We start from the raw sequence: 26,713 nt of genomic DNA, 5'->3' as shown, positions 1-26,713 counted from the left end.
TAAAAATATACTGGCTGAAAGACTATGAGTTTAAAAGTCAAGTTTTAATGGAAAACTTTTAAGAAAACCCATTTTCTTGCTTCAAAACCTATTCCATTAGTGAATTTACTATGTTCCAACAGGAGAATTGTAGTGAGAATGGTCTAAATCCCAGGCAAAAAACTTTCATATTTACATTGGCTTTGCTTAGGTAGCAACTGCTAGCACCTGGCAAAACTTTCTACAAATGAAATTAGTTAAATGCCATATATATTTATCAATAATTTGCACTTAACTGTGCATCATCAGATGTAAGTACTTCGCTTGTAAAATAGCTATAATTTTATCTGATAACCTAATTACATAGTTAGAGTGAAGGTCAATTAAGGCTATGGAAACTACTTGTCTTACAAAAAGCCTCCCACCAGCTTTAGTCAGCTTCAGTACTGTTAACCTTTTGGACCAGTAAATTTTTGATGTGATGTGAGGGCTGTCTGTACTTAGCAGGATGTCAAGTAGCATCCCGGCCTCTGCTTACTTCAACACCATGAGACTCTGCCAGTTGTAAGCAAGCATTTCTTCCCTTCCCCTCCACCCCATTTTTTTTTCTTACAGTTTTGGCCATAATGTCATACATAAATTTTTGTTTTTACTGCTTACCTATAAGACATACGTTAATACTGTGCTATCGGTCTAATGTTTCTTGACTAATTCTCTCAAACATTTGAAGTAGTAGCTTAGCAGTTTGTAAGTTCAAGTACTGCCATTTTTTTAGTCTGAGTATCATTCACTCTGATGTATACTTTTCATTATGGAAGAAAAATAACTACAAATACTTTGTCTACTTGTAAAGCAGCCCTTTTCAATAAATAAAAATTGTATGTGAGAAATGGGCTAACACTACTGTTTGAACAGCAATATTGACAATGTTACATAACAAGACCACTTTGATAGAGGAAAATACAAAATAACTTTGTATGAAAAAATTGGCTCATAAAATTGTAGTTTGTACCCTAGTCCCTCACTAAGAAAGATGCTCAACAGTGTTTTGCTCATTTACTTCATAAACACCGACTTATTAAATGAAGATAGGAAGTGCCTGGACTGCTACATAATTTGGTACAAGACATATGCTTCTTATATGCTTCTCATGAGTTGCAGAAACCTGTCTGTCTGTTTAGATAATTGTGTATGGCCCTCAAACACTGCTATAAATATCCAAATGGCCCCTGGCAGAACAAAGATTCTCTATTCCCTGCAGAGTACATTGAATATGTGAAACACAGAACTAGAACTATTGATATACAACCAATAATGATTAATAGACAGCTTCTGTCTATTAGGAGAAAAATAATCATAAGATGTTAACCACAGTATAAACACTGTGCTAAAGTACCATAATCACACACAAAGTACAGAGTACTGAAGAATGCATTGAAGTCTCAGATATGAATGTGGTGGAAAATACTATTTCCTTCTTAAAATTTTAAGGACAGAGGAGGAGGAAAACCTAAAGCAGAAAGGTAAGTGATAAAATTAATATTTGATCAAAAATGGTCAATATGCTATAACATATGAAATCAGAAAAAGAGAACAAAATTATCGATTATTAAAAATAGGGCCAAATATTAAAGGCAGAACCCCTCTGTAGAGAGAAACTCCAGGTCAAATGGCCAGTAGTCAGCCTAAGCCTTTTCTATCCTTGCAAAAAGTAAAAGCACACCTCTCCCTCACTCAAGTTGACCAAGCTGGCAGCTTTGTAGTTTACCACAAACTTTGCTAAAGGCCACTGAAAACCTTGAGGCTTATTATCAGCTGTACTGAATTGCTTTATTAGTCAGGAGCTTATAATAAAAATAATTTCTGTAAAACAGATTACCCCCATCCAAAGTTATGTTTTGACTTCTACAACCCAAGAATATGTTTTGACTTTTTGTAAACATGTATCAATAGTATTAATAGCATTGATAGTATCGGTCATGCTGACCAAGTCAAGATTATGTTTTGCCTATGCTCTTGTGACTCAAGCCTATGTTTTGCTTCTGTAACCTTGCTTGCTTGCTTTGGCAAACATTACCTACATGAAACCCCTTCCTATAAAAATCCCCCCTGAAAAGCAAACGGGGCAGTTTTCTGAAGCTCTGCAGCTGGAGACAGTTGCTACATGGCTAATAAAAGGCTTCCAGCCATATTGACTTGAGTGCTTGGTGACTCCTTTTGCCAATCATGGGTTTGAGTCCCACCGGCCCCAGGAAGTTAGGATACTTCAAGGCTATTGCAGCTTTAACTAAAAATAGTGACTTTTAATCTATGAAATGATTACCATAGAGATATTGAAGCTGTTTAACAATTGAGACAATAAAATACCACATGAAAATGAGGTATAAAAACAATTTGTGAGATCTCTGATGACAGATGAAAATCATGTTCAATTACTTGTTTTGTATGTGTTTTTAAATTTTTGACAAGATATCTTACAAAACAGAAAATCCCATTTTGTTTTACTTTGTTTCTGTTTTTGAGGTTAAGACAAAATTGCATTTAGCAACCTCCATTTGCTAATAGAAAGAAGTGGGACAGAAAGACTAGAGGAAGCACATAAAGGAGTCACTGAGGGAAGAAAGGGAGACAAAGAGCATAGAAAATTTTGAATGGTCATTTCCTCTTTCTGCTGGGTGCAAAAAAGGTACATATTATGTTCAGGCTCATGTATCCAAAGAGGAAGTTCCTAATAGAGATGTGAGGTCATCTTTTAAGTTCATGTCAGTTTAAATATTTCCAATCTGTCTACCTAGTTACTATATGCAAGGTATTGATTTTCATGTCCTATCAAAATTGGAGCAAGAAGCATTTTAAGAGTACCAGGGATCATTATTCCGGTCCCACAGCTATTAGACCAGCTTAGGTGGTCTATGATACCTGATATGACGATCTCAGGGACATCCAGAATGTTGCCAAATGAAGCAGTTTTACGGTGGCCCCGTTTAGGCTTGGAATAGGCTGCAAAAACACATACATACAGTATACATGCAAACAACCACAAATAGTAACATGAAAAACAAGTAACTACAAAAACAGAATAGTTGACAAATAGTTAATAACATTTCATGCAGAATGGCATGCAGAACTATGTAACTTTTTATTCATGCTTAAGAAAGGCATGATTAAAGAGCAAACAACTAACAATACAAGAAGTATCACATGATGATTTTAATTAGCAGGTGAAAAAAAAAAAGACAAAGCCTTAGGGTAATGAGAAAGCTAAATTCCCAATGTGTTCTTAGAAATAATCTACCTAAGTGAATCCAATGATATGTAATGAGGGCAGGAGAGGAAAAGTGGAAGGGAAAAGAGGAGTTATTAAGAAATAAGTTACTACATTTTTTTAAATTACACAAACAGATGAATAGGCTTTAAAATTAGGTATTTCTTGGAGAGTGCTATAAAGTAAAATTCAGTGATTAAGCAAGTTATTGAATCAAAATATAAATGTAAAAGTATGTGCAATAACATTTACCCTACATATAGGAAGAGAAAACAAGGTCATTTTAATGTGTGGTTATTCTCAAACCTAGCCAAATATTATTCTATAAAGAATAATTACAAATTGACTAAAGAAAACAATGCTAGCAAAGATATAAAACTGCTATAATACTACCGTCTGTCTTAAGAGTACCAGTATTTGGAGAGTCCATCTTGATTGACATTTATAGTGAAAAATCCCTCGAAATGTGAAGGTCCGTCTCTATGAAAAGAGCTCATTAACTCCACTTCACAGAAATACCTGTGACTCATGAAGATCAGAGGGCTTAGCAATGGCTGGTAGCCTCTGCTCAACTTGATTGATTTTATAGATCTACCTATAGCAGAAACTACTAATTCTAGCTGGGCGCTGGTGGCTCACGCCTGTAATCCTAGCTACTCAGGAGGCTGAGATCTGAGGATCACGGTTCAAAGCCAGCCCGGGCAGGAAAGACTGTGAGACTCCTATCTTCAATAAACCACCAGAAAACCGGAAGTGGCACTGTAGCTCAAGTGGTAGAGCGCTCGCCTTGAGCTGAAGAGCTGAAGGACAGTGCCCAGGCCCATAGTTCAAGCCCCACGACTGACCAAAATAAAAAATAAAAAAAAAAATAAACTGCTAATTCTTTAGCAGATCTACCTGTGGCAGATTGTTATGTCTGCCAATCTGTGTTTTTTTTTTTTAGCCACAGAATTTTGGTTTTATTTAAGACAGCATTTTCCCCACAAAAATGCTTTCTTCTTTTGAAGCTCTGTGTAGTCATCTAACCATGTTACTCTGGCCACTGCCATGAATGAGGAAGTTGTCGGGAAAAGCTCCTTCAAAGAGCCCCACTGTCAGTTCATTCTTTCCCTATTTCCTCCTCTCTGCTGCCTGGAATTTGGCAATAATGACTCAGACCAAACTGCTGCTTTTGAGCCACAAGGTACGATAAAGAAAGAACACAATAGGGATTATGACATGACCATGGAGTGTACCTCCCATCTTCTTTATGTGTAAAAAATAAAAGCTTGTGTTATAGACAGTTATTTTGAATTATCTGTTCTACATGGATTTTAGTGGTAATTGATAAAATCAGTGGTTAAGATTAGTTAAAGACAAGTATAGCATGACGTCCACCTGGACCACTTAAAGAACTCCACATACAATTAGAATATTCTACCCAGGAAAAACAATGGAGAAAACGAGACCTAAAAAAGAAATCCTCGTTAAGAAAATTATATACATAAATATATATATATATATATATATACATACACACATACACACGTACAAATATATACATAATTATATTCATAAAAATATATAGGTAAAAGTCTAGAGACAAATACATAAAAGCATTTAAGTGTTTATCTCAGAGTAGGGTATTATGGGAAGATTTTTTGTTTGTTTCTTTATACAGTTCCACATTCCCCAGAACAAAAATGTTTACTTTTATAGTCAGCTTCCCTCCACCCTGGGGAGAATCAGAAAAAAATGAAACTCAATAAAGCCAAACAACCCAAATTAAATGAGGATGACTAAAATGAAACCTGACTAGAAAAGGTTGTTGGGTCACTTAATTAATAAAATGCACTGTAATTGTTTTGTGCTGATCTATGACAAACAATTTTGTGCTTAATCTATGATGAACAATTTTAAGAACTGACAAAATGGAATATAAATGCTAATCTTTTCAAGACCCAATAAAAACATCACTGTCTTTTATTTCACCATTAAATGAATTAACCACAAACAGCTTAGCTATCTGGAAGGAAGGAGGAACAGACAGCACAACTGAATCTTATTTAGAGCTGAAGCATATTTTTTGGCTAGCTTTTTGTTTTTTTAAATTATCCTAGTTCAGCACAAAAACCTAGTAGAGAATAATTCAAAATCCCTGCAAACATTCTGCTTTTAGCCACATTTCAATTTCTTACTTAGATTTTAAGTACAGGTATGAGCAGAAAGAATTACATTTGATAAAAAAGCTATAATCCAAACAACATTTGAAAATTGTACTTTCCTTATTCAGAATTTGAGATAAATACATAAAATTATAATTAGAAGTTATTATTAGAAAGCATACTGTAAACCTACTTACAGATTTAAAATGTGTAAGACAAAAAAAGATTAAGATCTTTACTAAAAAAATCCCAACTATCCTGGCCCAAAGGATTATATACATTTTTAAAAACTTTTCTGGTTTAGCAGCTGCTATTTACCTGTGGTCGCAGCAATCCTGGCTTCAATTTCGGACATATCAGCGCTCATCCTTTTGCCCTCAGAAGCTGGGGGCAAGCTTTCTATACTGCTCCCACGGGAGGCTCCCAAGCTTAAACGTCCAGATTCACTCTGTCAAAATTAGAGGTCAATTTGAATTACAGGGTTCCTCTTGAACAGCCCAGGGAAAGGATCCTATCCCTGCCAACTTAGTTCCCTAGCTAAGGGGAAGAGAGGGAAAGCTCAGGTACTATTTTATGAAAGGTAGTTAAATACCCCAATGATTAATGAAATGCCTCAACATGGACAGAATCAATTCTTAAAATATAACAAATCTGAACAGAATTAAATGACAGATTTAACTGGATAATGAAGTCACAATATATTCATTTTACGTTTTTAGTTATTAAAGTCAGATATTGTGACCACAGGGAGAGTAGCAAATTTGGCAAAGGCATAACTATCAGAAGGGGAAACAACTAGTTTTGTGAAAAACAGCAGGAGAATCTCAGTTGCCTATCTTTAAACTCATTTGTCTGCTTCAGGAAGATGCAGAACTGTGACTACTAGTAAGGTACCAATACATTACAAACCTGTTGTTTTGCTTGATTTTTCAACAATTTTGATTCTAGGCGTTTAATAGTATCATTTGTGGCAGGAACTTGCTCCATATTAGTGTCACTTTTATTACTGGTATTTGTAGAAGTGATGTCCATGAATGAGCCTAGGAAATCAGAAATACGTACGACTAGAGATTGAGAATAATAAATGCCTTAACGATTAGCATGTAATTCAAATTCTTTTCAAAGATGGCAAGACATGAATGGAAATAAAAGTGTTTTCACATAATGAAGACACTTAAAACAAGCCTATTTAAAAATGAGACTCACAGATGGTACAAACAGGTATCAATTAGTTTTCTAAATAGTAAAAACATGGATTTTACCCCAAGCTATAGACTGAAGGCAATTAAAAGATGAGGAAGACCAGAGAATCAATATCCTTTCAAGGTATTACCAGGAACTCAGTTGATAGCTGGATTTATCAGTGTGGAGTTAAGGTAGAGGATGAAGAAAAAGCTTAGCAACTGATGACATATAAAGGCATAATAGAATATATTACCAAGAAGTGGACATAGGTGAAAAAGCCAGTGACTGAGCCTTTTCTGACTCTGATATTTATTTTTAAGTTGAAAAGACAAGGAATCATCAGCAAAGAAAACTAAGAACTAACTTGGGGGGTGGGGTAGTGGCTCAGTAGTAAGAGTGCTTGCCTAGAATAAACAAAATCTTGGATTTAAATCCTAGCCAGTGAAGAGAGACAGAGAGTGGGGTTGGGATGGGGGATGATATACAACCAAGAAGAAGAAAGAGGAAAAAGAAGAGAAAAAGAAGCAACTATACAACAAGAACCCAGACTAAATGAACTGAGATGTAAGATGAAACTCAGGCTAGGATGGTATCTAAGAAAGCACTGAAGAAAATGCTATAGAGAGCAATGAGCTATATCAAATAAAATGAGAATTAAAAGTAATTATTAAAATATAGATATAGATATAGATAACTGGTAACCTTAACAACAATTCTGGACTAGGAGTACAACAAAACACTGGGTAGAACTGATGCAATAGAGAATGGCAAGAAAGAAACTAGTGAATGCAAATACAGACTGTATCTGCTCCGGGAATGATCACAGTAGAAAGGCTAAAATTAAGATGTAAAGAGACTGCTTGGAAAAGCAGACGGGTTTTAATGTACAAGCAGTAAACTTGCCTTCGGTAAAAGGATGGAGGTAGTTTAGCCATGATAACAAAAGAAAAGAACAGACGGACACAGATGCAGGTTGGTAGATGGACACAGAAGGGAGATTATGGATATCTTATGATTACTCCATTTTTCTCAATAGCAAATAAGGTCACCTAAAAGTGAAAAGTGGAGGGGGATTTGAAATTTCAAGAGAGGTTAATGTATAAAATTAAGTAAGCTAGGAAAGAGGAGATGGAGTACAGTACAACTGTACAGCAACACTAAATAAGCATAGACTATAGCCAACATGTGTAGTCTCAAATGCATTCAGCTGTATGGGAACAGCCCAATTGGTAAAATTAGTGTTGATAATTTAATAAGGCTTATGATTTAGCCAGGCAAAATTCTGAGAGAGAGTCTAGGCAGCTGTGTACTGCTCCCAAGAGAGTACAATAGGTGGCCAGAATGAAGTGGACAGATGAAGAAAAAAGAATCTAAGAGGGCTGAGAGTCAGTGAAAAGGTAGAAGGACCCATCAGATGAAGGTTGCAATATGGAAACAAAGAGGATTTGAAGGTAAGGGAATAAGCAAATGACAGAATTCTAGAGATGTTCACATTAGAATTCAGAGCAACCCAAAGGTATTCAGTGAAATCTAAGAATAACTGGTCAACTAGTAAAGCAGCTTAAAACAATTACAACTATTTGTAAGGGAACAGGGAATACAGATTAGTAAAAATATTTAACAATAAAAATGAAATTGTATGCTTAGGATAAATATATGCATGCATGCATGTATGTGTGTGTGTGTCTATATATAGACCCATACCTTTAGACGTAATTAAATCATATAATGGCCTATATTTTGAGAAGTACATTTTTCCTAAGTTATTTTATCATGACTACAATTACCAATTCTCATTACCACTTCATATTTTAGAAAACTGAGGAACTTCTATCTGTAACACAGCTTCATAAATGTCTTTTTAGAAGAAAACCAGGAAGCAGGGTGTTTGTAATCAAGAAATGTGTTCTAACATTTGCAACAATTTCTAATATTATTTGAACTAGTAGTGTCCATGTAAAAATTGTTTTTCAAGTTAAGAATATTTACAGCAATACAATAGCCAATCTTTTCAGACTTAACTATGCAAGTTAATTTAAGACTAACCTGAAAGTCAGTTTCAAGCAATTTTTTAATCTAGGTAGCTTCATGAAGAATGATGCACCTGGAAACTCAAATTGCAGTCAATCATAGGAATTGAAAGAATTAAAATGTAAATAAGGACATCATTTGTTGCTTCTTGATTATAATTTCATGGGAATAGAGAACACCTCTAAAAACAGTTTACCTGTACTGGTAGCAGAGTTGCTCTGTCCTTCATCAGAATACTGACAAGGATACTGTAATGGCTCATCTGCTCCTGGAAAGTACTGTATGTAAAAAAGCAAATCACAATTAAAATTCCCATTACATGGGTTTAATCCTATTAAAATTAAGTTTAAGAGTACACTTGACCTTATGCAGCAAACATGCTACTTGATTTTTTTCCTTAGAAATACACTAAACTTGGAGAGTATTAAATTTATGATTTTACAAAGATGATAATAACACACTCCCTTTTGAAAGCCAACTATGGACAATGTCATGTACCTACCTAAGCATCTAATTTACATGGAGTCTAGACAGTCTTGAAGTAAACACCATATTCTCTAGAGGAACATATGAAATAGAATATATCATTCCTCATAATTGTAATAACCACTGATGTTCACCTAACAGTGACATAAACAAACTATTGCAATGATTTATTAGTCTGGTAACTGAGATTGGTATAACACAATAATTACTATGATTAATAAGTTCAATATTGAGAAGATAAAATTATGGCTGTGCTTTTGTGAGTTGGAAACAATATGAAATTATTTGATGGATAAAAAAATTACAGGGCTGGGAAGGTGGTTCAGTGGTAGAGCGTTTGCCTTGCATGCATGAGGCCCTGGGTTCGATTCCTCAGCACCACATAAGCAAAAAGAATAAAGTTGGAAGTGGTGCTGTGGCGCAAGTGGTAGAATGCTAGCCTTGAGCTGAAGAACTGAGGAACAGTGCCCAGGCCCAGAGTTCAGGGCCCACGACCGGACCCCCCCCCCAAAAAAAAAAATTACAACTTAGGAAAAAAGTATTACTCTCAAAACACATGTGAATATAATTAAAAGGTGAACAATTTATACAGCTCACAGTTTTAGGTGAACTTTAATCAGTTCAAGATACTTTGTCTAGGCTATTTTCAATTGACTGAAACTAAACCTTTGATCATTTAGAAATGCTTAGTCTGTATTTTAGAAGAGTGCAAGATTCTTCTGGCAAAGAAGTTCTAACTCATCAATACACAAACTTTTTAAAGCCAGTTATCATGTGATGGCTTCTGGTGGTGTTCCAAACACTAAAAGCCTTAACTACTTCAACTAATCCCCAAGTTTTGATTTGTACAACAGAAAAATTTGACCACTATTTTAAAAGGGTTCTTTTGAAATTAAAATGTTCCATATGTTCTAGAAAAAAATCTTAAGGTTTTTATTGGAGCATGAAAAACCTGAAAATACAAAAAACCCCAACTATCAAAATTCACTGTAATAAATGTATTTGAGAACGCAACCCTTCTAATGCACTGAAAAATGAGGTGACTTTTGATGAAAATCAATCAGAAAATTAAAAATTTAGTTTAGCATTATTAGTCATAATATATGTCTTGTGAAGATTTTCAGTATCATCTAACCCAGTTATCAGAAAATAATTCAGTATCTTCTAATTCAGTTTCCCACATATTACAGATGAGTAATGGGTCCAGAAACAAACACATATGTCTACAATGAAGTACTATACAAAAAGTAGTAAGTCCAGAAACCTTTTCATTACAAACAAGTTCAATTATTTTTTTTCTAAAAAAATGTTTCTTCTGATTTAATACAATATAAATGACTACGTTAACTTGGAAAATGCAGAAAGGCTTGGAAAGCAGAAAGCAGTAAAACTCAATTTATATTTAATCCCCCTAAACCAAAAGCCCCTCAAAAGAAGGATGATACCCGCATCAAGTGAGTCATTATTTTCACAATTTCCTCCATGGAAGGGCGCTGGGAAGGGTCTTTAGACCAACAACGAGTCATCAGGCTCTCAATGGGCTTAGGTAAATTTTTGATTAGAGGTGGTCGAGTACCTATAATTAAAAATTAGAGAAGGAAAAGTTAGCATTTACCCAAAGGATGTTACACTTTTTTAAAAAAATATGCATTTCCAAAGCAGTATTTATACAATACATCTTGTTATTTAAAATGTGTTGTAATATAAATACACATACATATAAAAATTGATCATGGAAAGTACTTTTTCTTTGCTCTTTAATCTATCCATGTAGAGCTTCATAAAGGGAAAGTCTTTTTATTATTTTTCTTTTTATAATTTTATTTTATTGTGAAGATGCTGTACAGAGGGGTTACAGTTACATGAGTTAGGAAATGAATACATTTCTTGTCGAGCATTGTTACCTCCTCCCTTGTTGTTCTCCCACTATTCCTTTCCTGCCCCCCTTTTCTTTTTGTGGTATTAGAGTTTGAACTCGGCCATGATGCCCGCAGGTTTTTGTGATTTTGCTTGCGGCAAATCATCCTATCAATATTTGCCACATAGCTGGAGTTACAGGCATGCACCATGCTAGGCTGATAGAGAGTCTTGCTAACAACTTTTTGCTTGGACTAATCTCGAATCACAGTCATCCTATCTCTGCCTCCCAGGTAGCTGGGGGTTACATGCAAAAAATGGGATTACATGAAAAGTCCACTTTTCAAAAAGTTATAATATTTACAACACCTTATTATAATACTAAGATTGAGAACCATAATATTTGACTTGTTAAATTGCAAATATGTGTCTAAAAACCATCTCCCATTATCAAAAAGTAGTCAGCTAATAAGGTATTGTAGCAACTTGCAACTAAGTCTTTTGTGGGAAACAGACCTTTTGACTGTGGTAAATCAATCACTTCACTAGTTGAAAACTGCAACTTACAATTATTAAGCCTATAACATGATTGGTAATGTCCCCACTTAAAAGGCTTCAAATATAATGGAATTTATGCAATTTAATCAATGAAAAAGTTAGTGTTTTTACTCCTCACTTCATTGACATTTAGTATTTACTGACAAGTGGAGAGATGAGAAAGCAACATGTCTTCATCTAGGCTCTAGTACTGTCTGCAGTGACACCCCAGGCAAAAACATCACTGACGGAAAAGGAAGCTAGGAAAATGACCAAGAGGGTGCTAGAGGATGGTACTGTTTGGCCAGTCTATGAATGACCCAAATAGGCAGACCTCTATCTTCATCACTTGTGGAATAGTGCAGCATAATGCATTCATCAGGATTGATTACCATGAAGTTAAAGAAAATAGATGGATGCCAAAGTCAGCAAAATAATTCTTCTTTATAAAGAGTTTGACAAAGCAAGCATGGGGTAACTTTATTAATGAAGAAAATGCATTTTAAGGGCTGGGAAGGTGGCTCAGTGGTAGAGTGCTTGGCTTGTATGCATGAGACCCTGGGTTCAATTCCTCAGCACCCCATAAGCAGAAAAGGCTGGAAATGGCACTGTGGTTCAAGTGGCAGAGCGCTAGCCTTGAGCTGACAGAACTGAGGGACAGTGCCCAGACCCAGAGTTCAAGCACCATGACTGACCCCCCACCCAAAAAATCCATTTTAACATCACATGAATAATTACTAGCACTATAAAAGGGTAACAGGGATTCAAGAACACAGCCCATAAGTCAATATGATTTAAAAATATGAGTACTTGAGTCTGAAAAACCTAGATTTGAGTCAGCTCTCCAATTACCAATCTTCTGACCCTAGACAGGTCTTGTAATAAAGCTCAAGATCTGTTTCCTGATCTGTGAAACGAGGCAACAGTGCTTAACTCTATAAAAAACGGGTAGTGAAGCATTTTGTGTTCTTTAAGTAACAACTCTACTGATAGTTTTTCTTTCTCTTCTTGGTGGGGCACTCGCCTCCCCAGGAGAAAGAGACTACAGAAGAACTACAGAGCCAACTATCTTAAGGACACAAGAAATTTATTGTTTTAAAACTCTGGGCCTTGTGCTTGTTAGGCAGGTACTCTAACTGACCCACACCTTTAGGCTTTTCTTGCTTTAGTTTTTTTGGGGGTGGGAATAAACCTTGAGTTTTTGTCTGGAGGCAGCCTCAGACTTCAACCCTCCTGTTTCACGCACAGCCTGGATTACAGATGCACACAATTACACCCAGCTTGTTGGCTGAGATGAGACTCACTAACTTTTTGCTTGGGCTGATCACTAAACATGATCCTCCTATTTCCACCTCTAAAGTAACTAGTATTATTTGTAAGTGTGTTCTATCACGTGACCCTTACTTATATATTTGTTTTTTCCAGAGTATAATCCAATCCTTCTCCATACCTAAGTGAAAGACAACAGGCTCTGGATAAGCACTGATGTCTTTTCCCTAATCAGAGCACAGCCAATAAATGTCCTCTTTCCCACGTGGAGACCAAGACTGTTAACCACTGCTCTGCTGGACTCGGGGGCTCAGAACAGAGACTGGAAATACAAAGGAGTCGCGTAACAACAAATTATACATACATACATACATGCTGGGGGGCGGGGTGGAGAGGACATTGAATTAAGGGCTTTATGTTTGCTAGGCAGGCACTCTATCACCTGAGCCATGTGATAGCCTTTTGACCTTTAGGATATTTTTCATATAGGGTCTCATTTTTGACTGGGCTGACCTGGGATTACCATCTTCTACTTATGTCTACCGCATAGCTGAACACCATGCCTGACTTTTTTTTACTGACATGAAGTTTTACTAACATTTTGATCTGGCTGACTTTGATCCAAATCCTTCTATTTTTCTGCCTCATGAGTAGCTGAGATTATGGACATGAGCCACCAAGCCCAGTTAGAATTACATATTTCAATGTAACAGATAAATAAGTCTTCCTTGGGGAAGAGGACAAGAAGAATCTTCCAAATAGGAAACACAATTTTGCTTTTACACACCGTTATGAACAGCCCACATGATGCGGAAAGCTGGGCCACCAATCTCATCAAAGGGTTTCCGACGTGTTATTACTTCCCACAGGATGATACCCCAGCTGAAGACATCACACTTTTCACTGTAATTGCTACCTAGAAAAAAAAGCAGCAGAATCTTGAGATATTTTCCTATATGACTTACAGAAACAATTGCTTTGGTAAATTTTAAGAATGGCTATCTAAAACAAAAACAAGGTATGACCATAGAGTTAAGAAATTACTCCTTCTGAAGTACCTTAAATCTTTAAGAAACACATTTTTAAAAATAAATTAAGTATTACAAGTATGTTACCCAGAGCCATTGGCTCTGGGTAATCTCTACTACTTAGTCTGAAGCCAGCCAGACTAGGCAGAAAAACACTTGAGACTCCATTTCCAATTAACCAACAAAATGCCAGACTGGGGGCATGGCTCAAGTGGTAGAGTAGCAGATGTGAATGAAAAAGCTGAGCATGTGTGTCACACCACACACACACACACACACACACACACACACACACACACACATAACTTCAGAAAATCAGTTAAAAGTCAGCTATTTTCTACTTTTTCATAAAGTGCCACAGCTTTTCTTTCTATGGATGTAGACCCATACTTTCTATGGAGCAGAAATGTGCACATTTCTTTCTGTAATTTTTTTGTTTGTAGTGATGGTGATCAAATCATATCAAAATTCAAAGCACATATACTTTACTACTGAGTTCAAATCCTATGCTATGTAATTTGCTCATCTTAAATTAAATCCTCCATTCGCTGACAGATCCCTATTCCAGTATCAAAGGAAAAGATGGTTCTTTTTGTTGCTTTTACTTCAATAATAAATTCTTAACATTTAAACTTAAAAGTAAACATGTAAGTAATGAAAATTTTGGATAAGAAATTTCAGCAGAGTAAAGAGATTATGTGGCAAAATTCACAGAATTACCACGTTGATGGATAAAGCAGCACAAAAAAAATAGCCAAAAAGTCCTCAAAATTAACTACACAAAACATCTTTCAAAGCCAACTTATCTAAGAATGAGTAATCATGCACTGATAGCAATACACAACAATATAGTATTGCAACAGCAATTGTGCTCATTTGAGCACAAGTGACTTTTTTCAGAAATGCAGAGATTTATATAGCCTAAGAGTCTGGTCTTCGTTGTGTCAGACAAAAGTAATTTTTACTCTTCTGCATAAACAAATCTTTTTTGCTCTCCAAGAGAGCACTGTGACAATGTAGCTCACGAAAATGAATTTTTTTTTTGGGGGGGGGGGGGGCGGTAGGGCTTGAACTCTGGGCCTGAGTGCTGTCCCTAAGCTCTTAGCTCAAGGCTAGTGCTCTATCACTTGAGCCACAGCGCCACTTCTGCTTATGTGGTGCTGAGGAATTGAACCCAGGGCCTCATGCATGCAAGGCAAGCGCTCTACCACTGAGCCACCTTCCCAGCCCACAAAAAGGAATCTTAGTAAATGATTTTCAAAAATTCCAAACATAATGTGTGTGTGTGTGTGTGTGTGTATATGTCTACATATATATATATATAATGTGTGTATATATATATATGTATATATATATACATATATATATATATATAAAATCTGTGTGTGAAACAGAAGGCATTACTTAAATTGTATTGATTGTGTAGTCACTTAACTGAATTTTAGAGTAAAATAACTATTCAAGTGACTAAATAACATTTTTTGCATCTGGGATGGTTAAAAACAACATAATTCACAAAAAATAAAAAATAAAAGACGAAAACCATAACCACAGTCTGTTTTTGGTGGGTATTCAGAGTTCCTAAAATATAAATCAACTCACCTTCAGTTCAAATTCTCTTATTTAAAAGATAATTTGATGTTTCTGTAGAGAAACAGCAAATGAACTATGCTTTTAGAACTTGAGAAATAGAGGTATAAAACAAAGTAAAGATGAGTCTACCTTTTATTATTTCTAGTTCTTAGTTTGCTATTTATACCTGAATTACATTCTTTTTGACTTTAGGGCTCTTATTTTTTTTTTTAAGGTTGGAAACTGGTTGTCTCAGGGCTGCTCATTTTTAATTGGTAGAAAACAATATAAAAGATAGAAAAACACAGCTGATTCTCATTTTTGTTGTCACTTAGGTTTCATTGAGTCATGGTGAACAATGAATCATTGTTCCTACGGGAAGTACAGGGCTGTGTATTCCTGTGTGCCTCTGGTCATGAAATTTTTGTCAGGGAGTCAGTATACAACCTTGTTTTGTTTGTTACAGTTAAAAGACACATTATTTAACATCTGTTACTGATTCACTAATGTTGAACTCATGGCACTGTAAATCATGCCTGAAAGAACATTACCTAAGAGATACATTTTCAGATACTAAGGTACACATTTACAACCTTCTTCTTCTTAGGCAGACTATATTTGAAGCCATTCTGAAAAGCAAAATCACCAACAAAAATCACACAGGGGGAAGTGGCGCTGTAGCTCAAGTGGTAGAGCGCTCGCTTTGAGCTGAAGAGCTGAGGGACAGCGCCCAGGCCCAGAGTTCAAGCCCCACGACCGACAAAAAAAAAAAATCACACAGGGGTAAAGGGGCTCTAAACAGACTAAAAATTAAGAAGGCAAAGCATCGCATTCTTTGACTTCACACTGGGATATGTATTCAGTGAGCAAGTGGGTAGTTTTGCAATTACAGAATCTACGAACAATAACTATGTATATACATGAATCTACATAGAATATGCAATAATATTTAAATTTTGTCATAAAATTTGGGTTTATTAGGCTTCAGTATATATTATGATTAGGTATTATGAAGAAGTAAAGCTATAGAAAAGAGGAACAGTCTATAAATATAGCATATTCACAAGGAGTTATAGGTATCAGTTATATCATACTTTTGCCATATACCTTCAAACACCTCAGGTGCCATCCAGGCAGCACTCCCTTTGTTATTGGTCATGTGTGTCTGAATGTCACAGGCTGTACCAAAATCACAGATTTTCAGAACTGTCCCCCCAGCAACCAGCAGCAAGCTGTTAAAAAATTAAAAAAAAATCAATCAACCAAAAGGCACAAAGCAAACATTTAATTCTATAAAAAGAGACATTTGTGGAGATAGAAAAGAGTTAAACAATATGTTTGCTATGATGAAACTTGACTATGAAATGTTACTTGTTCACTGTAACAGCCTAATGGTTCAGAGGAATTCAGTAAAAACTAATTGACCACAATTTAGAAGTACTTAAGGACCCTGCAGATGAACATTTTGCTGTCTCTATCTTTCCTGAACATTTTTCCCTCCTTCGGTTGTGGGGCTTGAATGCTGGGCCTCGGCAGGCACTGTCCCTCAGTTCTTCAGCTCAAGTCTAGCGCTCTACCACTTGAGTCACAACATCACTTCCAGTTTTCTGGTGGTTTATTACAGATAAGAGTTTCACGGACTTTCCTTCCCCAGGCTGGCTTTGAATCTCGATCCTTAGATCTCAGCCTCCTGAGTAGCTAGTATTATAGGCATGAGCCACTGGTGCCCAGCACTGAACTTCTTTTTGGTTAAAATAAACATGGGCTTTAAAAAGTGTCTTGTAGGTAAACATTACAGTGTCCTAAACCGGGAGTTTAATTATATTATTTAAAAATAATTAACATTATAGAATCTAGTTGAAGAAGCTAAAGTAAAATAAACAAATACAGAAGAAAAATAATACTGTTTATTTTTTCCCTGTTGTAGCTCAAATTGACAACAACGTACTCCATTTGCAGCCCAATGGCCCCCATTTTATTTTCTATTATTGTGAAGGTACTTCAACTTAAGGTCAAATTATTACAACAACTATAATTACCAAGTAGCTTACTTTTACTAAGAAGGTTTTACTTTTGATGACAAAAAAAGAAGGGTAACAGTGCTATAGTAATAATCAGCAGCAGTTAAATGGAGATTCAATTATAAATTTTATATATATATATATATATATATATATATATATATATATATATATATATATATAAGTTCTAAGGCTCTCCAGTTAAGCTAATTGACTAAATGATGAAGGTGAGTAAAAAGTAAAACTTTTTAAATAAGCCTGAGGGAAAAAGAAAAGTCATGTGTAACAATTACTTTCAATTAGGAAGAGAACAGGCGGTAGAATGTGGCATTAGAACTTACTTTGGTGGTTTCAGGTCCCTGTGAATTAAAGCTTTGGGTTGCATGCTGTGTAGGTAAGCCACTCCTTGGGAACACTGTAAACACCAACTCATCGCGTGGGCAGCAGTGTAATATGGCAATGGTTCAGCACCATGCAGCACTGCAAAAGAGACACACAAACTAAAAAGAACTTTATTGCATATAACAAAAGATACAATGTGAATGCAAGTGCTAGCAGAACACATGACTGAGTACTTTTCTACATGTGTTCCCATTAGTGCTTTTAATTCATTTCTAAATAAAAAGATGGAAAAATTTAAAAATAATTAATGACTGTCATTTAACTGCCAGTCCAGTAAAATTAATACACATTACTATCATCTTTCAAATTGATGTCTTTCACACACTGATCTAAATTATAAGCAGACATTCACACAAATAAGAGAGCTGCAGAAAAACAGTACATAAGCAAGATGAGTCTGTCTAGATGTTTGCAGTTGTACTGAAGCCAAAAATTAGTAATTCCACAATGAAATACTAGATATGCACTAACAATAGGAAACATATGGGCAATAAATGCCAACATTCATTTAAAACAATGTTAACTTAAAAATAACTGAAAAATTTAAAATATAATTTGTTTATGACACAATAATACATTTATATAAAAGGACGGCATTTTTAGGACCAAAGAATTTTGTTTTCTGCCAGGCACTAATGGCTCACTCCTGTAAATGTAGCATTACAGGGAACTGGGAGCTAAGAATTATGGCTCAAAGTCAGCCTAAGTAGGAAAGTCTCTGAGGTGAAATGGAAGTAGAGCTCTGACTCAAGTAGTTGAGCAAAAAGTTCAGGGATAGTGTTGAGGCCCTAATTTCAAGTCCCAGAATGAGCAAAATAAAAACAAACAAAAAAAAGAAAACAAACCTCTTTGTTTTCCAACCGTAATAAATGGTGCATGAAGTTTTGCTTTTACAATTAAAATGTTCTGTGAAGTGAGTTTTCACAATTGTAGCTTTTGAAATGAAAGCAAAATAAAGTGGAGTGAAATGGAAGTAGAGCCAGAGTTTTAAAAGTAGGAAGTTCAAAGCTAAATAAGTCTAAAGATACTTTAAAATATATTTAAAAAAAAAACAAATTTTACTTTGCTTAAATGTTCTCTGTAGAATAAAAAGTACTATTGCTTGAGAACATTTACAATTTCTAAATTTCACATACCATTGTTATAACATTTTTCTTATTTAGTTTTTACTCTTTTGTAGTTAAAAAAATAGGGCTGGGAAGGTGACTCAGTGGTAGAGCGCTTGTCTTGCATGCATGAGGCCCTGGGTTCGATTCTTTAGCACCACATAAGCAAAAAAAGAAAAAAAAAAACCAGAAGTAGCGCTGTGGCTCAAGTGGTAGAGTGCTAGCTTTGAGCTGAAGAGCTGAGGGACAGAGCCCACACCCAGAGTTCAGGCCCCACAACCGGACCAAAAAAAAAATAAAAAAATAAAAAATAAATAAATAACTTCCTTGGGAATGGATGGAAGAACATTAAATAACATACAATTTATGTTAGAAGGTTTCAAAGTAAACTAGATAGACAGGTCTAATGACACTCACCATTATATAAAGAGCCCCCCTCAGCATATTCCATCACAAGACACACCTGAAGGAAACGCATATTGAAATTAACCAGAGCTATAACATCGTAAATCCCTGCCAAAGGTAGCTGAATTCAACCAGTGAGGTTATCAATGAACTTAAAATCATCCTTTTGGTCTTTATCATGTCATTGGCACAAAAGGGAATAAAAAAAAGGTACCTATGTCTGGTTTTTTTGTAATTAGATTGAAAAATACCTGGGTTTGTGAGTATTTCCACAGATGGTTAGCTCATGAGGTCTCTGACCTAATGAATGAATTAATATCCTAATGAATTCATAATATGATGGCATTATTAGGAGGTGGTAAAAGGTAGGAATTGGGGAAAGCAGGTCACAGGGGAGCATCACTGAGGATTGTCTTGCCTTGGTCACCTTCTGCATTTGTTTCCCATCTGTTAAGATGTGAAATGCTCTACCATGATGGATCGAGCCCTTGAAACCATAAACAATATAAACCTGTCCTACATTAAAAGAAAAAAGGAACTTATGACCTAAGGCCTGGTCTTCTAGGAGCCCACTAAAAATGGCAATAAAAACATGAAAACAATCACAAGATCTTGGGAGATTTTTCTAATACTCTAGGCTATCAAGAGAAGATGAAGTTACTGAGTAAGACTACCTAAAATAACATTTCCAATGTATTCTTTTCCTAAAAGAGTAGGAACAAATAATTTGCGTAAGATACAACAGTATTTTTAAAAATATAAATATAATTTTAAAATATGATTTTAAATATAAATATGATTTTTAAAAAATAAGATAGCCGATCAAAATAATGCCATAAATTACACACCTCCATACATCTGCCATGTCATTCTTCATAGAAAAGAGGACAAGAGCTATGTTGAAAAATGAACTTTACAATTTAGGCTGGGGGGGAGGGATTGAGGAGGTGGGAGGGAAGGAATGGTAGGAGAAAAACAAAGGAGGAGGCAACAATGCTTGATAAGAAATATACTCATTACTCATGTAACTGTAGTCCCTCTGTATAGTATTTTCACAATAAAAAATGTATTTAAAAAAAAGAAGAAAAAAAAAAAGAAAAGAGGACAAGAGAAAAGTGGCAAACTTACTGGATTCAAGCAGGCGCCATACAACTTTACAATATTAGGATGGTTCACACGGGATAACTGCCGAAGCTGTAACAAATTAAGAATTTTTTTTAAAGTGATCATTTTTAAGGCCCTAATTTCACAGCATCATTAAAATTATTTCAGTAATTAATATAGACACTGTCTATAGACACTGGAACTAACATATGCTTGTCCAGAATGGCCCCAAATCATTGTCCCTCAACAATTTAAATGGGAAAATAGACATGTAAATAACCAAAACAATATGCAAAATGCGGTGATAGGAGTTATGAAGAGTACATAGGAGAAACTGACTTTGCCAAAATCATTAAGGCATTATGTTACCTTTGTCTTCATAACAATGGCTCAATATTCTCCCTACTCTGTGTGTGGTCCTACTTTACTTTACAGATACTATGTAATTATTGTGATCCTGCAAGATAGGAATTACCATTCCATTTTAAAGCTGACGCCTTAAAGTTAAGGTCTAGAGGATTAAATGAGTTGCTTAAAATCCTGCTTATCTAGCTTATCTGACTGAAAATGTATACTATTTGTGGATAGCTGTCTCCAATTCTACTTAAAAAAAAACTCCTAAGGTAAAGGGTCTTATTACCTTAGAACTGCTACAACAATTTATGTAGATTTCTCTTTCTTGGGTCTCTATACTTTGTTTTAAATCTTCTTTGACCTAGTAATTCAGAGGTCAGAAGGAGACTGGCTGTACTCATTTCTTTTGATTTAGATCTCAAAAATTCTCTTAATGTACCCTTGCCCCACTACCACCAGAGCTACCTTTTGCTTTTCTTCTCTCCCTTTTTCCTCCTCTTCCTTATTACTGACCATATGCATCAGACTTACATTAAGACTTCTAAACCTTTTCTAGTTTTATAGTACTAAAAACTGCTATAAAACTCTCTTTACAGACAACATCTTTAGACTTCTGCTTAGTAGAAAATTAATGTAACTATGGGTTTGAACTCAGGGCTTGGAAACTGTTGTGAGCCATCAACACCTGGCTCTTTACTATACTTATTAGACCTCACTAAGATGATGGTTGTTTGCTTTATTTTTTTAAGGTGTAAACGCAGAATGACAAAGGCAACATAAAATGAGAAATAGCACACATCTGGAGGTTGAAAGCTAATGAGCAGCAGTAATTGATACCATACATAAAAGAGCTGAATTATAAACTGGGAGTGAGCAAAACCAAGAGGCAACCAGATTTTCATTTCATTGAATTTACAAGAGACTGAGTAGTGGGTAATTCTAAGTATCTACATATGTAGGTTAATAAATGGGAGTGGGGATAAAATGACTTAAAAAGTTAAGCCCAAAGATCTCTTCCCTGATGTCAAACAGCTCAATGAATAATTTATTGCATCCCAGCAGAAAAGTAGGTTTGTTCTTCAGAAGTTAGACAGCGAACAGCATCTGGATTGTTATAATAGCAAACACTAATGAAGGGTTAAGTTCAAATAGTTATTCTGGGAAGCAGAAAATTAAATAGTATTAGAAATCCAAGTTTCTGTATTTGTACTATGAAATCTTGGATAAGCCCCAGCCTACCACCAATTTGGTTGGTTTTTGTTTTGTGATGCTAGAGATTGAACCTAGGGTCTCTTACGTTGGCAAATACTCCACCACTAAGACATATCCTCAGTTCCTGATCTTCAAATTACATGCATATATAAGTCTTGATTATGTTTTTTTCCCATTCCATTATGATCTTGTTGACTTTTGAATTCTAACATTTAGCACATGCTATTTCATCCAACTTTGTAAAACTGCCAACTGGACACTGAAAGGAAAATATAACCCAGGCAGAAAGTAACCCAAAAGACCACGCGGACAAGATCATGTAGATGGAGCCATCTGGTTATTTGGAAGGCCCTTTTATATCAGGGGCCTGAAGTGGGAGGTGCCTCACCTACTGCGCAGGCGCTGCCATTGAGGGCAGAGATTCGGTATGCAAGGGGGCCATTTCCTTAGAGACATTATATCATCAATGACTTTATCTAGCCATAAACACAAATTATGACTGAGACAGAGCTAAGGCCAGACTCCTTGGATGTTTTCCTTCATGATGGCATTAAACCATTCATCTGCATTCGCCAATTACAGACATGCTATCATTTCATAATGAAGTTGTCATCTCTCTATGTTATACGTTTAAAAATGCCATAGAGTATACTTTAAATCTTAATTAATAAATTCATATTTATAAGGAAGAGGCCATTTATACATTGGACAATAAAATTAAGTGATAAAAAACACTGACTGGAATTTTATTCATCCATTATGAAAAATAATATTTGTAATTTTCAGGGAAATGGATGTAGCTACAAAAATCACATTGTGTGAAGTAAGGCAGGCTCAGAAAAATAAAGGACATAGCAGGGCACCTGTGACTCAAACCTGTCTAGCAACTCCGGAGGCTAAGATCTGAAGATCACTGTTCAAAGCCAGCCTGGGCAGGAAAAGTCTGTGAGACTCTTCTCTCCAATAAACCACTCAGAAAACCGGAAGTGGGGCTGTAGCTCAAGTGGTAGAGCGCTCACCTTGAGCTAAAGAGCTGAGGGACAGCGCCCAGGCCCAGAATTCAAGCCCCATGACTGACCAAAAAAAAAAAAAAAAAGAAAGAAAGAAAGAAAAAAGAAAAGACAAAGAAAAAAGAAAAAGAAAAAGAAAGGACATATGCTTTCTGTTATGGGGAATCTTAGACCTGAAAACATAAACATGGGAAACATATGTAAGATCATACGCATATATAAATGATTCAAATAAATAAAGTATGTACTTTGAGTGAGATTCTATGCTATAATCCCATTGAAAAACTGAAAGACAGTTTAATAAAGTATTAGAAAACTGAAATATGTATTGACTTGGAGCAAGGGAGAGGCAGAGGATAAATAAAGAGAAGAATAGTGGGTGAAGTCGTAAGACTTAATGTATATCTGTGAAAGTGGAACAAGGAAACCTGGTAAAACTGGTTGGGGCAATGTAGAAGGGAAGGAAAAATGACGGAAGGGATCATTCTAATCAAAATGCATTTATACATATAAATGGACATGTTAAGGTGCAACCCCCTTATTGTTACTTGAAAAATAAAAATAAACATGTATTCTCGGGGCTGGGAAGTTGGCTCAGTGGTAGAGTGCTTGCCTTGCATGCATGAGGCCCTGGGTTCGATTCCTCAGCACCACATAAGCAAAAAGAAAAAAGCCGGAAGTGGCGCTGTGGCTCAAGTGGTAGAGCGCTAGCCTTGAGCTGAAGAGCTGAGGGACAGCATCCAGACCCAGAGTTCAGGCCCCACGACCGGACCCAAAAAAAAAAATTAATAAATAAACATGTATTCTCTACAAACTTAATGGGAAAAATATGTTCCTATGCTATTACTCTGATTCAATCAAATTATTGATGTTCAAGTATATAGAAAAATGGCACCAAGAAATAACTCTTTCTCAATTTTAAATTCAGAGTATCTCATGTAAAGAAATCCAGCAGAAATGGCCTCTCAACTTACCTCTACAATAAAAGCTTTCCGCTCGGATTCACTTTCTATTTGTTTAATAGCAACATCTTTTGCTCTCCACTTAGCTTTGCAAACTACCCCAAAGGCTCCTCTTCCAACAACCTGCATTAAAAGAAAAACCCACAAGAATTATCAGAAGCAAATACATTCAGTCCAGTGTACAAAACTAAAGTTAAAATCTTATTATTAAATACACTAAACTGAGGAGACAAACATACTTTTTTAAAAAAAAGTTTATGGCATAGATACCTTTTTCTTCACAAGTACAACTAAAAACAAAAAAGACAAATCAAGGCATAAGCAAAGCAATTTATCAATTGCAGAAAAATATTTAAAAAGAAAAGATAATTGGGTCAGAAACTAATTCAGAAAAATATAAAGCAAGAATAAATAATAAATATAAAAATTCTAAGCTATTATAGGTAAAAAGTTAAATTAAAAACAGCTTTCAGTAACGGTAGTATTAGAGAACTGAGTGGAAGGAATAAAACAATAGCTAATAAAAGAGTACGTGCATGATGAATGAAAGACAAAATATACTATCTCTTATCTATACAATGGAATATTGTTATCATTGGTGTGTGTGTGTGTGTGTGTGTGTGTGTGTGTGTGTGTGTGTGTGTGTGTGTGTGTGTGTGTGTGTGTGTGTGTGTGTGTGTGTGTGTGTGTGTATGCTAGTACTGGGGCTTGAACTCAGGGCCTGAACACTATACCATAACATGTTCACTTAAGGCTGATGTTCTACCACTGGGGCTTGAACTCAGGGCCTGAACATTATACCATAACATGTTCACTTAAGGCTGATGTTCTACCACTTAAGCCATAGTGCCATTTCTGGTTTTGGGACATTAAATGGAGACTTTCCTGCCTGGCTTTAAACTGTGATCTTCAGATCTCAGCCTCCTGAGCAGCTAGGGTTACAGACTGGCATAAGCCAATGGCATCTTTTTTTTTTTCTTTCAGGTAATGGAGGCTTGAACTCAGGGCCTGGGTTCTGTCCCTCAGCTTTTGTGCTCAAGGCTGGCACTCTACCACTTGAGCCACAGTACCACTTCCAGCTTTTTTGGTGGTTACTTTTTTGTTGGTGGTGGTCATGGGGCTTGAACTCTGGGCTTGGGTGCTGTATCTGCACTCTTTGGCCAAGTCGAGTGTTCTACCACTTGAGCAACAGTGCCAATTCTGGTTTTCTGGTAATTTTATTAGAGATAAGAGTCTCACAGACTTTCCTGCCTAGTCTGGCTTTGAACCGTGATCCTCAGATCCTGAGTAGCTAGGATTACAGGCATGAGCTACCAGTTCCCGGCTTGGTGGTTACTTTTATATTAGAGTTTTACAGACATTCCTGTCCAGGCTGGCTTCAAACCATAATCCTTATATCTTAGACTCCTGAGGAGCTAGGATTCTAGGAGTGAGTCACTAATTCCTGGCTTTATTTTTATAACTTATTGAGAACTTAAGTTTTTGGAGATCATGAAATTAATCCATCTGATGTACATAGTTTAGTCACTTACAAACATACACAGCAGCCAGTTATCAAAGTGATAGGTTTTTTAAAATTTAATTTTATTGTAAAAGTGATGTACAGAGGGGTTACAGTTATATAGGTAAGGTAGTGAGTACATTTCTTGACAGTGTTCTGCCTCCTCATTTTCTCCCACTTTCCTCCTCCCCAAATTGTAAAGTAAATTTTCAATATAGTGTCTTATGAGTATTGCTGTTGCATTGGTTCACCCTTTGTTCTCTGTCTTACTATTTTGTTATTCCCTTTTCTTCCCCAAATCAGATAAATGTATATACAAGATACAGGATACCAAAATAAAAAAAAAAAACAACAGTGACAACAGGGGATAAACCAAAGGAAAAATGAGAGAAAGAAGAAATAATTCCATATAGTACATTAAAAACAACAACAACAAAAACCCTTTAGTTTTCATATCTTCTTGCCTTGACGGATGCCTACTACACATTTACACTAATATCAATTTTCACCATCGGCACTAGCCTACCACCAGTCTATTCTGTTTTTCTATAGATTTTTTTTTTCCTAGACATTTTGTATCAATGAATTTCTAGTGTCTCGTTGCTTTCATTTACTCTATTTTTTAAGTTCATCATGTTTTTGTATGTATTAGTAGGTTTTTTTTTATTTGTTGCTGTTACTTTCTTATGTTGGTGCTAGGAATTGAACCCAGGACTTAGTGCATGCAAGTCAAGTGCTATACCACTGAGTTATGACTCTAGTGTAGTAGAGTCATAGTAGTAGTAGTAGCAGTAGTAGTAGTACAAAGCTTCCCTTGAGAAGCTTTCACTTTAGACAAACCCACACAAAACTCATCAATAATAAAGCTGGCTATCACTAGAGTGAATGACTTATTATCTATATTGAGTTACTTCATAGAGTAAAAATGGGGCATGAAGGAACACACCAGGACAGTAATTATAATCTGGGATACATGAACACTCTAGTTATGACTCAAAAAACTACTTCATAAATCATACAAAGTAGTATGAACATTTCTCATATTGTTTAATGTGTAAAGCTACCCAAATTATTAAAATTTACTGAATGTTATGTGCCATGTAGTATTTCATGGGCTTTTTGTAAATTACTATATTTACCCCTCTTCCATTTTAAAGGTCAGTAAAAAGCAAGTAAGGCTCTGAGTTCAGTAAACTCATCTCTAATTAACCACCAAAAAGCTGTAAGCAGAGTTATGGAACAGTACCCAGACCCTTGAATTCAAGCCCTAGGACCAGCATGAA

The 26,713-nt window shown here is 35.7% G+C and overlaps 1 protein-coding gene across 2 annotated transcripts in view; it reads right to left on the bottom strand.

The window, feature by feature from the left end:
- Map3k7 (mitogen-activated protein kinase kinase kinase 7) overlaps positions 1-26,713 on the bottom strand; it is a 66,996-nt gene that overhangs the window by 25,480 nt on the left and 14,803 nt on the right. Inside the window, exons 2-12 of one of the 2 annotated variants that reach the window (XM_070010886.1) lie at positions 23,942-24,052; positions 20,416-20,481; positions 19,300-19,345; positions 17,716-17,854; positions 16,461-16,585; positions 13,541-13,669; positions 10,536-10,666; positions 8,801-8,882; positions 6,298-6,428; positions 5,707-5,836; positions 2,899-2,979 (exon numbers count right to left, since the gene is read on the bottom strand). In XM_070010886.1, coding sequence (XP_069866987.1) covers positions 2,899-2,979; positions 5,707-5,836; positions 6,298-6,428; positions 8,801-8,882; positions 10,536-10,666; positions 13,541-13,669; positions 16,461-16,585; positions 17,716-17,854; positions 19,300-19,345; positions 20,416-20,481; positions 23,942-24,052 — 1,171 coding nt within the window. The remainder of the gene's footprint in view (positions 1-2,898; positions 2,980-5,706; positions 5,837-6,297; positions 6,429-8,800; positions 8,883-10,535; positions 10,667-13,540; positions 13,670-16,460; positions 16,586-17,715; positions 17,855-19,299; positions 19,346-20,415; positions 20,482-23,941; positions 24,053-26,713) is intronic. The other variant, XM_070010887.1, reaches the window with a different exon arrangement.

Source organism: Dipodomys merriami, unplaced genomic scaffold, assembly GCF_024711535.1.
Source record: "Dipodomys merriami isolate MVZ:Mamm:240054 unplaced genomic scaffold, mDipMer1.0.p SCAF_8, whole genome shotgun sequence".
Lineage (NCBI taxonomy): Eukaryota > Metazoa > Chordata > Mammalia > Rodentia > Heteromyidae > Dipodomys > Dipodomys merriami.
This window is presented reverse-complemented; position numbering and strand designations above follow the sequence as displayed.